Here is a 17,430-nt window from a genome sequence, read left to right on the forward strand (position 1 = left end):
TGTTAGTGCCTACGTGATAGTCCATTACATGTTTTTACACCATAATTTAGCCTCTCCCTATCGCGTGTGTAAGCCTTTTCTCATTGCTTGATACTATTGTTACGATGAATATCTATCTCTTTACCTATGTATCTTTTCTACTTAATTCTTGGTCTGAAGACCTTCTTAAGAGAATCCTGGAAATACAATCATCGGATTGATACACATGAGACATTTGATACGTTGCCAACTTTTCCCCCCAGACTCGAGCTACTTCACGCAGACATAGCCAAGTATCAGAGAGCTCTCCTCACGACCCCCTCGCCAGCCTTAATAGTATTGATTTTCATTTCCTATACCTCCACGAGGCAACAGCTGCCTATAGCTGCAGGGTAGTGTTTGCATCAGGGGCAGAGGTCAGGCTTTCTCGGTCCCTAAGGGGGACTCAGACTCCAGGGACAGAGAAGTGAGAGAGGCCCCAGGAACCTAAGAGCTGGGGCTGGAAGAGTGAAGGGAGATTCTCCAGGAATGGATGGTGACATTTTCAATGAACCCTCCTAAAAACGCAGAGTGGACTTTACTTGAAGTCTGTGGAAGAATTGCAGATTGGTGAGAAATCACCTTTTCTAGAAATTGGTACTAAATGAGGCAAAATGTCATGGTCCCCAGAGGTGGGCTTGCCTGAGCCAAGGTGGAGAGGGGCTATTGGGTGGATGAATTCTGAGGTCCCGTCTGGGTTTTTGATGCTAGGTGACTAAAGTCAGCACAGAGGGAAGGGTCTGCCTCTTTCTCCCACCATCTTTCTCTCCTGGGCACTTTACATGCACACAAGCACCGCAGTGGGTTTGGTTTTCCCACGTCTTCCTGCCCACCGACCCACCATTGCCCCCCTCTCTTCATCTGACACCCTTCCAACTGCCTTCTTGTTACCTGATTCTTTCTTGGCTTTGGGATCCAAACCATAGAAAAAAGGACAGTGAGAGGCCATAAAAAATAGAATCCCAACCCTTATTTATAAAAAGGGAAAAAGGAAGTGGTAAGCTTATTTCACTATTTATTTATAGTCCCACCTACTTCCAAAAGTATCTTAAGTAGTGCCTGCTTTGGAAGAAGCCTCAGGGAAAACAACATTCTCCTCTGTAAAAACCAGACCAGGAACACCAGGCCTGGGAGTTGCTAATGGTTAACAAGGGAGAGGAGAGTAATTTTGGCATTTAACCCCTGGATGTTTTTAAATGTGGGCATTATTTGAATGAGGCTGTTTAGAGGGTGATTAAAAGCATAGATTGATTATTTACCCAAAACAACTGAAAATAGGTGTTCAAGCAGAAACTTATTAGCAGCATTATTTACAAACAGCCAAAAGGTGAAAATAACCCAAATCATCAACAAAATGTATTATATCCACACAATGGATTGTTATTCAGCAAAAGTCAGTGAAGTATTGATACATGCTCTGATACAGATGAACCTTGAAAACATTTTCCTAAGTGAAGGAAGCCAGACACAAAAGGCCATATATTGCACGATTCCATTTATATTAAATGTTCAGAATAGGTAAATCCATAGAGATGGAAAGCAGATTGTGGTGACCAGGGGCCTGAGGAAGAGGGGAACGGTGAGGGACCGCTTAATGGGTATGGAGTCTCATGTTGGATGATGGAATGTTCTGGAACTAGATAGTGGTAATGATTGCAGAATATTGTGAATGTACTTAATGCCACTGAATTGCTGAATTGTACACTTTAAAATGGCTAAAATGGTAAATTTTGTTATGTGTATCGAATCACGATAAAAAATAAACGTATTCTTAGCAAAACAAAAAAAAAAAGCCCAGACCTAGTTAGCTGTGCCTGGGTTCTAATCCCAGCTGCCCAGTTCCTCTCTGTTAAGTGGGGATAACTATAACAGTACCTACCTCATAAATCTTAAATGAGTCAAGCTACGTGAAGTACATACGTGCCACATGGGAAGCGTACTGTAAATATTTGTGTTATTAACCTAACCCAGCTATTCTCCACTGGGGGCAGTGCTGCCTCAGAGGAAAACTTGGCAATGTCTGGAAAGATGGTTGATCACCACCGTTGGGCGTTCTGATGGCATCTGTGAGTAGAGGCAAGGGGTGCCACTCACCGTCCTACGATGCACAGGACAGCCTCCCCCAACAGAGGATTATCTGGTCCCAAATGTCAGTGGTTCCAAGGGGGAGAATCCCTGATTTAAACAGAGCATGCGGGGAAATGTGCTCCCTCCAACGGACGTGTGGCTAAAAATAGGTCAGACAGAAATTTTTGTTCGAAAGGACTGCCCGCCAAAGTGCGACGTGCCCACCATGTATAGAGAACATGTATTAGTCATTGTGGGGGATATAAAAGAGGCCAAGGCACCGTCCTGGAGATACTTGGGTGAAGAAAAGCTCTGTGTGATGGAATTATCTGAGAGGGAAGTTTTACCAAGAGATGTTTGTAATCATTTTTCCTGTAGTAGATGGGTGATCTGGGGTCATCCACCCTACGCACAATAATGCTCACTCAAATGCCAGCACTTCTGGTTCCTTGTAAAGATGCATCTTAAGTGACCAGTGTGTGCAGCTCCTTCACGCATCTGAATGGGTCTTATGTTTGGGTAAATTGTATGGAACAAAGATTTGAAAAACAAATCACTGTCACGAATAGAAATCAAAATTTCTTGTTGGAAGGGCACAGACACAAGAAAGTATCAAATTTCCTAATATTCAACCGCCATATCCCAAAAGGAGAAAGGAGACCCATTTTCCCACTTTCCATTTAAAGAGGTGTCTTATCAGATTCTAAAACCGTACCCCCGTATAATTAGCCTAGTGTAGGTCACAGACTCAGTTCTTACACAGAACGGCTCACCGTCTAAAGGTCTCTGTGGACCTGCCAGCAGTGAAGACTTGGGGAAGGACCCTTGTTCCTTCTGTCTTTTTGCCTTTAGGCTAAGGATTACAAGCCTTTCAAAGATGTGCCATGCCTTCACGCAATATCTGTGGATGGCAGATGTCCTTTCCAGGGGGGCAATGGGAAGGAGGAGTCTGGTGGGGCCCATCAGGAAGGCAGATCCCTGGAGGTTCAGGTCCTTGGAAGCTACTGCATGGTGATGGGGGACCATAGGTACATCTTGGCAACTTACAGCCAGTGCCTACTATGGCAAGGAATTATATTAGATACTCTTGACGGTGAATTTGACATAGAACGTGTCACAGTGACTTCTCAATAGGGCAAGGACAGGTATAAAGCACTCTAATGTAAGACAGAAAGGGACGACGTGCAAGAAGGAAAATGTGGGGGAAACCCTATGGGATCTCAGAGGAGCATGTTGGCTTCTGGTGGGGAGTTTGGAGAAGCCCTTTTCGGAGAGGGCGGCATGTGGGTGAGAATGCGAATGTTTTGGGGCACCTGGACTTGTAAAATGATACCGCAGTATGCTAAAGAACGGAGCCGGCCACCCAGGTGAGTGTGTCAGAGAGAGACTTTGTAGGATTTGTGGAGGGGAGTGGAGAGAAAGGCGTGAGCTGGGTAGATGGAGATGAGCCTGTGAAAAACCCCCCATGCCCCAACACCATGAGGCCGTGGAGAGTCACTGACACTTTCTGGATAGGTATAAATGGACTAGGAAGACGACTATACAGCTGGGTGTGAGGTGTGCTGCGGAGAGAGTGTGGAGCAAGAAGGGGAAGAGGGGGCAGGCTTGGCCAATCGTTTAGAGCAGGACACGATGGCAGGATGTGGCACCACATCGGCTCCCTTGGGCGCCAGGACTGGGTGTTCGGCAACCCAGCTGCTGGACACAGATTGGGCTCTAGTCCCGGGCTGTGCCCCGTAAGCCAAGGGCACGTCCTCAGGCAAATCGCTTCACCTCTCAGTGCCTCAACCTCTTCATCCAAAAGCATGGGGAGAGAAGTCTTGTTTGTCATACACATGAGCTGCACAGTAGATGAGTAAGGGCGTCTAATACGTTCTGAATATTGTCTGGCCCAATAATGATATCGTGCTCAGTGGTTCAACATAAAGTTGGCTCTTGTAATCCCTGAAGGTAACAAGGGTGACCTGGAAGGATGCCCTTCTGAACCAAGGTGGAATGACGGTGGTTGTCAGGAATAAAGAATTACACGGGAAAACACTGACCTTGCATGATTCTTCACAAGGCTGCTTGGAGGGGCTGGGGTGCGGGGCCATGTGTCAGGAGAAGACAGGATGGCTTCCGTGGACTGTATATCTACATGACGGTCCAGCCCTCTGCACTCTCCTTGCGCCCTCGTTCCAACAGCATTGATTTTACCGTCAGGCATCGGCTGCATTAACTTTTGTCAGCAGATCAGGAGTACTCCCAAGACACAATGATTTCCTCACTGCTCTAGCGGAGAGACCCGGGACTAAAAACCTTAGTCCCTAGTGAGACCATCAAACAGATGAAGCTTGAAAGCCCATCGGGAGCATCAGGCTTAGGCCCTAAAAGAATGAACATTGAAGGGGTTATAGTTCAAATAAAAGCGACTTTGATGTTTAGGTTTGAATGAAGGAATAGTGACTTGTCTGCATGCGTGCGGAGATGGGGGCGGGGGGAAGAGAGACAGGAGGGTGCCTTGGAGCAAGACACCCTACCTTTTATGCTGAAACTCTGGTTGTAGATGGAACTCTGTGCTGAAGTGCTATGCTTTTTCTGTGACCCATTCACTTTTTAGACTGTTCTAATTCAATGCACACAGAAGAATAAAAATTAAGCTTCGAGTGCTAGGGCAGATTTTTTTTCTAAAGGGAGGCAGGCTTTATCCCTATAAGATTAAACAATCATCAGGGTTTAAAAGGTTTAATCTGCCGGCGTTCAGCCCAGGATGGGGCTCAGAGCCCCCAGAATAATTGGATACAGCGTCGGGCTTTGAACATCAGAACTAGTTGTGTGTGTGTGTGTGTGTGTGTGTGTGTGTGTGTGTGTGTGTGTGTGAAAGAGAGAAAGAGAGAGGGAGGGAGGGAGAGAAATGTGCAAGCAAGCACGAGAGGTCTCTCCCGTGGCAGGAGGAATAAAGCTGCCTGCCCCTGCCTCCTCCATTGAGCCCTCAGTGGCGACAGGATACAGCTTCTGGGGACTGCTGTGCTCATGAATGTGTGCTATTGTTCCAGGCACACGTCGGCCTCAAGAAATAGCACAAAACAGCCCCGTCCTTATTCAGATGCAGAACCCCCTCCATCACTCAAACCAGCCTTTCCAGGTCACATGCCGGAGGCCTCTGCAGACAGGACGCAGCTGCCTCAAATCTGCTGCCTAACATTAGCCGCGGTTCAAAAAACCTGACGGCTCTGAGCTTCACGGGGGAAACTAGAAAGATGTGGGGTCCAGGCGCTAGGTTCTCCGAGGAACTGTGGCTGGAGAATGAGAAAAAATGTGCTGTGGTTCGGAAGCCTAAGCAAGGCAGGAAACGCCAGGAGCTGTTGGCCGTGGCCTTGGGGGTGAAGGTGGGAGTCAAAGGCAGTTTTCTTTGGCCCCCTCTCAGACTCTTTGCCTGTTCACAGATCTCGTCCCTGGTCCGAAGGGCCGCCCTCACGCACAACGACAACCACTTCAACTATGAGAAGACACACAACTTCAAGGTAAGCAAGCCTCTGCGCTCTTTCTTCTGTTACTAAAGGGCAGGTGGAGAGGTGCGGTTGATGGTTTCCGTCCCCTCTTTGATTACAAAGTAATGAGACAGCAGATTCCTTTGCTTTCCACATCTAGTTGCGTGCACAACACGAGACCTTTGCTTTGGAGACTTCAGACAGCCGTTTGCCTGATGCCTAGAAACACCTATATGTATGTTAACTTAGTCCTGGAGACCTGGGCTCATTTCCTCTCCATATCCCCCCGCCCCGTCCAGCGGGAGAAGAGCAGAGCACGCCCGATCTCTGCCACTGGGAGATCTTCTGATGAACATCGAGCAGTACTTTTCCACTCGGAGTGGCTCTAAAGAATATTGCTGTCTCTGAGGCACAGGAAACCATTGCCCATTTCACATTCTGTGTTTTGTCTTTGTTTTCAGGGATGCTAACTCCTCTGGTTTATGTGTAGACGGCTGTGAATAGGACGGGAGATGCCATCCAGTAGCTTTTGCTTGTGCTCTGGGTACGGGGTGGGGGTGGGGGGAGCACCCCAGCAGCCTTGCCAGGCTCCCCTCTCGGCACAGCCTTGATCCTGCTCACCAGACCAAACAAAACGATATGGGAAGCTGGTGGGAGCTTTAGTGCATACTCCCACGTGTGTTTGTAAACTGGAAATACTGCTATCTTCATTTCAGACTAGCCCTTGTAGAAAAAGAAAAGAAACAAAACAAAACAAAACATAACGGCCTACCATCAGAAATCACGGCCTATTTCCTTTGCCCTAATGTGTTTTCCAAGAAATGGCTGGAGGAGATTCCGATGCCAAATTGCCTGGCCGGAGATGTGGTTGAGTGGAGGGGACACAGTGAGAGGTTTTGCCCCAGCAAATGGGCTGACGTTTAGACACTGGTGAGAGTGGAGACTGAAGGATCCAGGAAGAAAAGAAGAGGCGGGGGCGGCAAATTGTGAATTGTCTTCTTTTAAAAAAAAAAATTTTTTTTTTAATGTTTATTTATTTTTGAGACAGAGAGAGACAGAGCATGAGCGGGGGAGGGGCAGAGAGAGAGGGAGACACAGAATCCGAGGCAGGCTCCAGGCTCCGGGCCGTCAGCACAGAGCCCGACGCGGGGCTCGAACTCGTCAACCGCAAGATCATGACCTGAGCCAAAGGTGGACGCTCAGCCGACTGAGCCACCCAGGTGCCCCGTGACTAGTCTTCTTTTTTTAAACTCGTTTCCTTTAGGACCAGTAGCCCAAGTAACTGTTGAAGGGACTAGATAGCCCTTCACCAGAGGTGACCAGGGAAACCTATTTTATTCTGTCGATTTTCAATTCTTTGTAAGGACAGTTAGGTGTCTATTACGTAAACACTCGTATCTGTCGGGTCCGTTTGCCCTGCTGCTAAAGCAAGGGGCTTGGGCATCTGCGTGCTGTAATTGAGCTGAGGAATGGAATTATTCAGCCCTCCATATTTAGCCTGAGGATGAAGACTTGTATTCTATAGATCCCCACTGACGCCAAGGCTCTAGATATTTCTCCTGTGGCTGAATAGTGACGGCTCTCATGGGGAGTACAGAAAGCCTCTCGTGTTTTTTTCTGTTTTCTGTATTTACCCTTATTAATTTTTTTTGTCTTAAGAAAATGTTTTTCTGACTTTGGGCAGAAATCCTGGTTCTTTGCATCCTATGGATGTACTACCACGGGTTGGGAAGGTGGATCTTCTTGGACTTGGCAAATTCTTTTCCTTCCTCTTGAACACACCAGCGCTTCTGGCTTTGAGATGGAATTGGAATTCTGCCCACACCGCGATACGTGTTTGCATGGGGATAGCTTCTCCCTTGGCGTACTGTGCCTGGGCTTGTGTCTCGCAACAACTAAATGTTTGGTCGATGTACACTTCCAAAACTCATTTCGGTTTTTTTAATGTTAGATCTCTGATTGGGAAAGGAGGACATTTGAAGCAAAAAAGGCAGCTGAGACTTAGTTTCCTACATAGTGCTGTTGCTAACACGCGATCTGTGTTAATTAATTATTTACCACTGGAATCCATCAACAGCTCTTTCAGTGTTTGCTGGAAAAGTCAGTATCTACTCGGTGTGATCCCTTCTAACTTACAGCTATCGAGAGAAGAAAAGGTAGAGAGCAGGCAAGTTGTTAGGGGAAAGTACGCAAGGCAGACAGGAGCGTTTCTCTTCCGTGTGTAAATAGGCATCTTCAAGACATGGCAGACCCTTGAGTCTCTGTGTCCGTTGACCGTGGCTTTCAATGGTACTGCCCGTGCCACTGTCCTGAAGGATGAGTGGCAGGGCCGGGAGGGGGTGGTTTCCTCTGTCACTCCTCACCCCTGCCACCGTCATTCAGCCCTCTCCTCACCCCCAACCAATTTGAAGTGGAAATTTTGCATGGTCTTTAGAGGAATACTCCAAAAGCTGGTCAGTGCTATAAATAGAGCAGTGGGTTTTTAGTAATCACCACTGAATCAACCAAACAAAGAAAAACTCTTATCAAAAGGCCCCTGCCATCTGCTTGAAATCAGCATAAAATTAAGACATAAAACACAAACTTGTTCTTTATGCTGACATCTAAGAGGCTTTATGCAGAAACTCTTGATTTGTAATTTGGGTTATTATTTTAGAGTACTACGTGATTAGTATAGCGTAAGTGTTCAATACAAAAAAACAAATAATCGCATTTTCACGCTCATCAGCAAATAAGGTTTGCTAGACCCTGGCTGTGCTCTTGCCTAGGGGGTCCTACGAGAGATTCCAATCTGCCAGCCGATCTAAACGCCTCACCCCACAGCCAGATTTTTTTGCCCCAGTAAGGACTATGCCTCCAGGTAAAAAGCGGCCTCCTGGCTCTCTCCAGAAACTTCATGAAGAGGAATGAATAGAAACTCCCACCCCTATACACGTTGGGAACTTAACTGCCAGAAAGCCCCCAGGCACTGCTCCTAGGTGCCTACCTACTGTCCTTGCTGTTTAAACAACGCGTGTCTAAAAAAAATTTTTTTTAATTAAAAAATAAAAAAAATAAATCATGTCTAGGAAAAGACAGAAGTTAGCTCTGGGAAGAAAAGCTTTTGGAAGCAAATTAAAGTTATACTTCCTCTCATGCAATAATTATGTACTTTTCATATGCAGATATAGTTGTTGCTCATTTAAATCCTAAATTCTCTGGGATTACTTGCACATACTGGGAATTCGGAGGTATTTGTTGAAATTATGAAATTGACAGGATCTTATCTAAAATGAAAACCCTTTGATAAAGGAAGAGACACTCCTTTAACTCATTTTATATCTGCATCTCTGTTTATCTAGTAGAGACACTCTCCTGTACGTAGAATATCTCTCTTTGAGATGGTCTACCCTAATAACACCTTTTGGCTAAGCTCCAAAATCCCCAGAGCCCCAACAATCTGGATGGCTGTCCTTCCTTCCTTCTCCACTTAGCACAGCGATGATGTAGCAATGGTCAGCTTAGTACTCCTGGCCATAGCTTGACCTTTGGAAAAGAGCTTAGTTCTATGAGCCTCAGTTTCCTTACCTATAGAATGGGAGTGTTGTAAGGCTTAAAGAATACATGTAAATCACTTACAGTCCGTGGCGCCCAGTAAGGTGAGCTTTTATTATTTTACTATTCATCTTTTTGTCTCTCTCATCTCTTGCGCTGTAATGTTCAGCTTTCTCTGTCTCTATATTTCTTATTTTCTTTTTTTTGGATTTATTTAGAGAGAGAGAGCGTGTATGAGTGGGGGAGAGGCAGAGAGTGAAAGGGAGAGAAAGAGAGAGAAATCCCAAGTAGGCTCCGTGCTGTCTGTGTAGAACCCGACTCGGCGCTCCATCTCACAAACCATGAGATGATGACCTGAGCCGAAATCAAGAGTTGATCGCTTAATCGACTGAGCCATCCAAGCACCCCGTTTCTTTTTTTCTACCCTTACTTCTCCATGCCCTTCTTTCCTTTTTTCTATCGTCTGTTTCTTCCACTCTCATTAACTACATGTAACAGAAAAATGCAAGAGTGCTCTGGGCAATGCAAATGACATGACCGAAAACTTGGGAGTCAGAAATGAGCCAGGAGTGAACCGGGTGCTCCCTGTTCGGGAGACCATCGAGGAGGGAGGTGCTCACTTCACATCTGGGGTGGGCCAGATCCAGGGAGACGGATGACCCTGGGCATTTTCTCCACTCCTCCCACTCGGTGCTCAGCCCTCCCAGTCTGCATGTGCGCATACATCACTCCTTCCTTCTACTGAATTCTCTCCCTCCACCCAAACATTGCAGGACCACTCTTCTCTCCTTACATGGAATATGGATGGAGAGCAGAGGCCCAGAAAATTCTAAAAGTTGAAAAGCAAACCACTCGGCCCCACCCCACATTTCCCATCTCCTGTCCACCTCCCCGCCCTTGCCCCGTCTCTCCCCTTCCATCCCCTTCCTGTCCCCCACCCATCCCTTGCCCAGCCTCCTCCCAGCTTTACTCTTCTCCGTAGCACTGACCACTGGCACGGTACGTATTTACTTGTAGGCTCGCCTTCCCCTTACCAGCCGGAAACACTCACCCCTGGGGCTAGGGACAGGGGTTCGGGTCTGTTTTGCTTTTGCAGAAACCCCAGTGTCCAGGACAGAGCCTGGCCCAGAGCAGGCTGTCAGTAGATATTGGCTGAAAGGACGTGTAGCAGACATCTCACGGCCCTGTCTACCTAAGACTGCACGTTCTCTCCCCACTGGCCACCCCACCGCACGGTTTGCCCTTGGGCGTAGCTTATTACACTTGTGTTAGCTGTGCTCAAGCCCTCGCAGGTGTGGGCCCCTGCCAAGTCCACTAGGCTGTGCCAGAGAGACGGATCGTATCAGGGTGTGCCAGGCCAGCCCTCCTTCCCCATCTGGCCAGCGGGTCTGGCCGGGCAGGGCTGCCCAGTGTCTTATACAGGGGGGAAGGGGAGGAGACTCATGCCCGGGCTCACTGTTGTTGTCCCAGCTTCTCGTGTGGCGACTCTCAAAAGTGGCCCAGTCTGGACAGAAGTTAAATGGTTTCTCAGCGTACCCTTTTGTGTCCCCCACTCTCCGTAGACCAAGGCTACCTCAGTAGCACCCAGTTCCCACGTCCACGAGGGATACAAGCAAGCTCATTCAGCAGGCTCCTTGTGCACCTGCCTCCCCAACGCGTAAGATCATGGGATCCTGCACCAGGGTTCAGGAGTGGAGCTGTGGCCAGGGCACCTGTCCAGGGGCAGCACCACCACCTTGCCGTTGGGGTCACGTGGCCCATTCACGGTTTCTGTGCCTATCATTCCTTTTTGCATTCTCATCAGTCAGTGGTCATGTGCTTTGGAACAAGACATCTGTGCTTTCCATATGCAAACCCCTCTCTTTTCCTTGTCCTTGACTTCATAAGAACGTGTGAGCCCTTCTTTGTCCCTACTACTTTGCCTGTCTTGTGTTCCCGTGGGCACGCAGTGGCCCAGTGCCCTTTGCTGCCCGTGCCGATCCCACTTCTTTGTGTTCCGGCAACGGGGCCAATTGGATATTACACCTGCAGGAATCAGCTTCAGAAAAGGCCATTTGGGCAGAAACGAGTGTGGAAGGAACCACTCAGAGGAAAAAGGCAGACTTCATCACCTTGGATATAAAATGAAAGACCCAGGGGCACCTGGGTGGCTCCGTCGGTTAAGCATCCGACTCTGGTTTGGGTCATGATCTCGCAGTTCATGGGTTCGAGCCCCACGTTGGGCTCTGGGCTGACAGTTCAGAGCCTGGAGACTGCTTCAGATTGTGTGTGTGTGTGTGTGTGTGTGTGTGTGTGTGTCTGTCTGTCTGTCTGTCTGCCTGCCCTCCTCCCCTGGCTCACACGCTCTGTCTCTCTCTCTCTCTCTCTCTCAAAAATAAATAAGCGTTAAAAATAATGTAAATGGGTCCTCTTGAAACCAATAGCACGGTGCCTTTATCCAATGCAATTTCATTCATGGCAGGGATTTCAGGCAAGAGAGGAAACCATTTTTGGACACGGTTCTCACATAGGCGAGGGCCTTCTCTGCCTGCCAGGGTCTGACTAAAAGCTTGTCTTATCCCCCCTTGACCTGTTTTCATGTAAATATTGGAACACCGTCATTGTAAATCCTTTACAAACCATCGGAACCTGGTGGAAAGAGGATAGATTTTGACAACAAACCCTTGCTTAGGCCACACACCAGGGCGGTGGCTTGGTCAAGCTGTTACACAAATGTAAATCATCTACTCATGAGCCTGACCCATATCAAGTGCTTAGCTGTTATGAATTTTATATTTTGTTTTATTCCAAAGAACATATCAAAGGGGCTATTCTAAATGACTAAATGGCTGATTCTGGCATTTTAAGTCCAGAGAAATACTCCTTTTGTGTTTTGTGAGGAGAAAAAGAAAAGCACCAATGATCACTGTGCATATTCGTTGGGTCTTTTTCAAAGTTCTAAGATGGGGAAACTATTTAGATACGCAGTTTCTTATTCAGCGAATATGGACTGAGGGCCAGCCCTGTGCCAGGCACTACCAGGTACAAGAAAGACCAGTGGAGACCTAAGAATGTGAGCTCCTCTTCCACTGGGAGGTGTTCAACCAGAGTGCTTCTCGCCTAGACATCTGGCAGGGTCTAGAGACATGTCTGATCCTTATAACTGGGATGTGCTAACGGGCTGTCCAGTAGAGGCGAGAGATTCTGCTAAACTTCCTGCGATTCCCAGCACGTCCTACAAGTCCCGACCACAAAGAGTGATCTGGCCCCGACGTCAGTGGTGCTGGGACCGAGAAAACACGCACTAGACCATGGAGAAGCACTAGAGGATTGGAGGGCAGGGCATTGTCACAAGAATATTGGTGCTGAGGGGCGCCTGGGTGGCGCAGTCGGTTAAGCGTCCGACTTCAGCCAGGTCACGATCTCGCGGTCCGTGAGTTCGAGCCCCGCGTCAGGCTCTGGGCTGATGGCTCAGAGCCTGGAGCCTGTTTCCGATTCTGTGTCTCCCTCTCTCTCTGCCCCTCCCCCGTTCATGCTCTCTCTGTCCCAAAAATAAATAAACGTTGAAAAAAAAAAATTAAAAAAAAAAAAAAGAATATTGGTGCTGATACCCTGATAAACCTGGGAGGAAGTGACCACTAGCTCATGTCACTTTACGCAGTGGGGAGATACCCGAAAAACTTTGTGGCAATCAGTGTCCTCGAAATTAAATCCTTTTTTAAGGCTACGAGAACAGCTGCTGAATAGACAGATCTGGGGGGTGAGTGGTATCTCGGTTGACACACCCAGCCCTCAGACACCTCTACTGAGCAGGCTTCTGGGGGGGCGGGGTGGGGGTGGGGGAGTACTAGTCGTCTGTCACAGACCTAGCGATTCCCCTCGGATATTTACATTACATCTGAAAAGGTTCACGTCAAGGTCATTATTTCATCTGATCTTGCAAGAGGGAAAAGTCCAAAGTTTAACCTAATTTCTCATGAGTTGATTTGTCACATGATTATGAGAAAAGCAGTAAGTAGATGACAGGAAGAACCCTTGGCTGAGCCCGGGAGGCCAAGTACAGCTGACCCCCTGGGTGACTACAGACAAGCCCTTGGGGTAACTCTGGGCAGAAGCTGGACTACCTGACCCCCAAAACCCAGCAACTTGTAGCTGGAAGTGATGTTAGCCACCTCCAGCCCCCTCTCCTATGCTAAGACAAAGCTGCCTTTGACCCAAATAATCCTTTTAAAATCAAAAGAATAAAGTTCTCATTAAAAAAAAAAATTTTTTTTTTAATGCTTATTTTTTAGAGACAGAATGCGAGTGGGGAAGGGACAGAGAGAGCAGGAGGTACAGAATCTGAAGCAGGCTCCAGGCTCCCAGCTGTCAGCACAGAGCCCGACGCGGGGCTCGAACTCACGAACTGCGAGATCATGACCTGGGCCAAAGTCGGTTGCTTAACTGACTGAGCCACCCAGGCGCCCCTAAAGTTCTCATTTTTCATATAAACAATAAAAACAACCGGCTGAGGCGATGTGGTTTTAGTTTATAGCAATGAGTCTCTATCAGGGTTATTCTGCCCCTTGGGCACATTTGGCAAAGTCTGGAGACATTTGTGGCTGTTCCAGCTGACGGGTGCCACTGGCATCTAGTGGGTAGAGGCCAGGGATGCTGCTAAACAGCGTACAGTGACGATGATTTATCCAGCCCGAAATGTCCCTAGTGCCAAGGTTCAGAAATCTTGATGGCTGACGGACACGAAAAAGCACAACTTTCTCAAGTGTAGCGCGTCACAAAAAGCACTTTCTCTTTCTTACAGTCTAGAACCTGATCTGAGCTGATTACACACTTGGATGGGGTCTGCGCTGACCCATCGAAACACACTAGTTATGAAACCACGAGGGAATACTGCCTTCCAGATTCAGCAGATGTGAGACAAACAACATCCTGCTCATTTAGAGTCAAGTCAGGGGATACTCGCTGAACGCCTGAGATTTTTCTTGACAAATCTGGCTCTTGTTTGCACTAAGTGGCCATTCCTGGGCTATTTGTCAAACATACCTTATCTCCCGTAATATCATCTTTTTCTGTTTGGTGTGGTTTTAGAATCCCAGGCAGACCATGCCCAGTATAATGGTCTTGGACCGACATTCTTCCTGTCTGGGGTATTTTCTTCCTGTCTAGGGTATTTTAGTTACTGCCTTAAAGTTGGCAAAATGTCCTTTTTTCTGAAAAGATATTCTTGAAAATCAATAAACTTCACAGAATGGAAAAAGCTGATCAGTGATTTTTCAAGATACGGGGTATTTCGTTGGGAGAGCAGCCATCATAACTCAACCCTAAACAGAATGCGTTCAGAGAGTGACCTCAGCCTTACATCTAGTCTACTGTTTAGAGATTGCCCTTGCGGACCCAAAAGAAAATTGAACAATAGATCAGCCATGAAAATAAACAGTGGCCCATCACAAAGAGGAAATTAGGCAGTGGGCCTAAAATAATGTTTAACTAACTTTACGTTCCCCTCTGTCCCCATTTTGTTTTATTTCTGTGGGAATGTGCATTTGTGGGGACACAGAAGTTTTTTGCTATTCAAAAAATGTCCGTCTGCATTTGTTTGGCTGAAGAAATGAGATCGAAGGCGGTGGGGATGTACTGATGGGAAATATGGGCAGGGCCAATAAGCATTAAATGCAATTTTGATATGCATCATTTTTTTTAATATTGCTAAAAAGTGAAATTTTAGAAAATCTATGCCTGGGATATCCTGTATTTTCCTGAAGCATTCTTTAGGCTGGTTTCTATTTTGTCTGTGTAAAGTAAACAGACAAATTTATATAAAATTATATATATATAAAATTATATATATATCTCTATAAAATTATAGCTAGTCTCCTAATTTCTAAATATTCTATTTTCTTTCTTTTTTTAAACATTGTGTTTTCATTTTTCCCCCAAGGTATGGAGATATTTCCCACGCAATTTCTTACCCACTGGAGATATTCCAGAAAAAAAAAAATTGTCACCCCTTTTTTGCATGACCTTTCAAAAACCAAGCCCACCCTCACTGGCCTCTGGCGATGCTGTTTCCTATTCTTAGAATGTCCTCCCTAAGCCATCTGCCACCCCAGTCCACACAACTTCCCCACCAGATTCCGTCTTTCCCAGTCTGGTGAAGTCTTCTCCATCCTTGAAAACTCCGTTCAAGTATCATTTTCCCCCCGGACTTCTCAGGAAGAATCTATTGTAATCTCTGTTATACTGCCATAGGATCATTATTTATGTTGCCTATTTATTCTTACAGATGAGATCTTTGAGCGCAGGGAGGTCTTTCCTCCTCTGATCCATCAGACTTTGTATCTCCAAAGACTAGTACAGTGCCAGGTTCAAAGTAAGCAGTCGGCATGTAAGTCTGAGATGCACGAGTGAATGATGAGTGGGTGGACAGGTGGATGACATAGGAAATAATTCATCTCTCTGACCTCCTTTCCCACTAATTTGTAAAGCCACTTCTGAGATACACCAGTTCTCCACGGATGTGTGACTTTGTTCTGCCCTTTCTGCTCTATGCTACTGGTCTGGTGGCCCATCCTGCAGTGTTTTACTTTTTTGTTACTATAGAAGTCTTGGTGTATGGCTAGAGGTATTTTCCTACATTCTTTTACTTATTCAAAATTATTGTGGCTAGGGGCGCCTGGGTGGCTCAGTCGGTTAAGCGTCCGACTTCGGCTCAGGTCATGATCTCAGGGTCCGTGAGTTCGAGCCCCGCGTCGGGCTCTGTGCTGATGGCTCAGAGCCTGGAGCCTGCTTCGGATTCTGTGTCTCCCTCTCTCTCTGGCCCTCCTCCACTCAGGCGCTCTATCTCTCTCTCTCTCTCTCAAAGATAAACATTAAAAAAAATAAAAACAAAATTATTGTGGCTAGCCTTTTCGACTTTATTCTTATGAGTTTTAGGACCATCTTGTCAGGTTTGGTGAAAAGTACCATGGAGATTTTGACTGAAATTATATTGGATTTATAGACTTTTGTAGGAGAACTGACATATTTATCACACTGAGTATTGCTGTGCAAGAATATAGACTATCTCGCTCTTCTTATTTATGTCGTTAATGTCTTTAGTTATTTGCTAACTAGTTTAGATTTTGTTGTAAATGGAGTCCTTAATTTTATTGTTCAATAAAATGAGGTATTATTTATGTATAGTAATGCTTCTGATTTCTTTATATTGCTCTTAAATTAAGGAAACTTGATGGCCTATTTCTTCTTTCAGTTATATATTTCTTTGTCTTACTTTATTATGCTGGCTAAATTCTTCAGGATAATGCCCAAGAGAAGCATACATAGACCGCCCTATCTTTTTGCTGACTTTGAAGGAAATTATTCTAATATTTCATCTCTAAATGTGATGACCATTATGCGTGTGTCAGAGATACCTTTAATCAACTATTTTTAGGAGAGTTCCCTCTATTCCTAGTATGTGAAGTGCTATTGTTGTGAATGGATGTTGAATTTTATTGATTGTATATTCTAATTTTTGAAATGATTGTGTGGTTTCTCTCTCTTGTTATTGTGGTGAATTCTAGTGATGTGTTATCTACTTTAAATCCCTGATATAAGCCCCCCTTGATACGACATTTTTTTTAAATATAACACTACATTCAGTAAGATCTTTTTTAAAGGATTTTTACATTTATGGTCATAATTGAAATTGACCTATAATTTTACTTTCATGGTCTGGTATAGTTTTTGAGTCAAGATTATATTAGCTCATAAAGCAAATGCTGGACCTTTTCTTCTTTTTTTTTTCTCCTCCAATCTGGAATAGTCTATGTTAGTTAGAGATGATGTATTTGTTAAATATTTGATAAAACTTAAGAAAATCATTAGGGGGGCACCTGGGTGGCTCAGTCGGTTAGGTGTCTGAATTCAGCTCAGGTCGTGATCTCACAGCTTGTAAGTTCGAGCCCCGCATCGGGCTCTGTGCTGGCAGCTCAGAGCCTGGAGCCCGCTTTGGATTCTGTGTCTCCCTGTCTCTCTACCCTCCTCCGCTCATGCTCTGTCTCTCTGTCTCAAAAATAAATAGACATTAAAAAAAAATTAAAATAAAATCATTTGGGTTCATTAACTATTTGAGGGTAGATGCTTTACTACAGATTCAATTACTTAATGGATATAATTGAATTTGGGTTTTCCATATTAGTTTGGGTAATTTTTGATAATTTACACTCTTTATAAAAATTATCCATGTCAGGGGTATCTGGGTGGCTCAGTCAGTTGGACATTGACTCTTGATTTGGCTCCGGTCGCGATCTTATGGTTCGTGAGTCCGAGCTTCATGTGGGGCTCTGCACTGACAGTGTGGCGCCTGCTGGGGATTCTCTCT

The 17,430-nt window shown here is 45.9% G+C and overlaps 1 protein-coding gene across 3 annotated transcripts in view; it reads left to right on the top strand.

Moving 5' to 3' along the window:
* CHN2 (chimerin 2) overlaps nucleotides 1-17,430 on the top strand; it is a 303,947-nt gene that overhangs the window by 266,589 nt on the left and 19,928 nt on the right. For all 3 annotated transcript variants that reach the window (XM_047846901.1, XM_047846911.1, XM_047846922.1), the window contains one exon: nucleotides 5,511-5,588. In XM_047846901.1, coding sequence (XP_047702857.1) covers nucleotides 5,511-5,588 — 78 coding nt within the window. The remainder of the gene's footprint in view (nucleotides 1-5,510; nucleotides 5,589-17,430) is intronic.

This window comes from Prionailurus viverrinus, chromosome A2 (genome assembly GCF_022837055.1).
Source record: "Prionailurus viverrinus isolate Anna chromosome A2, UM_Priviv_1.0, whole genome shotgun sequence".
Taxonomy (NCBI): Eukaryota; Metazoa; Chordata; class Mammalia; order Carnivora; family Felidae; genus Prionailurus; species Prionailurus viverrinus.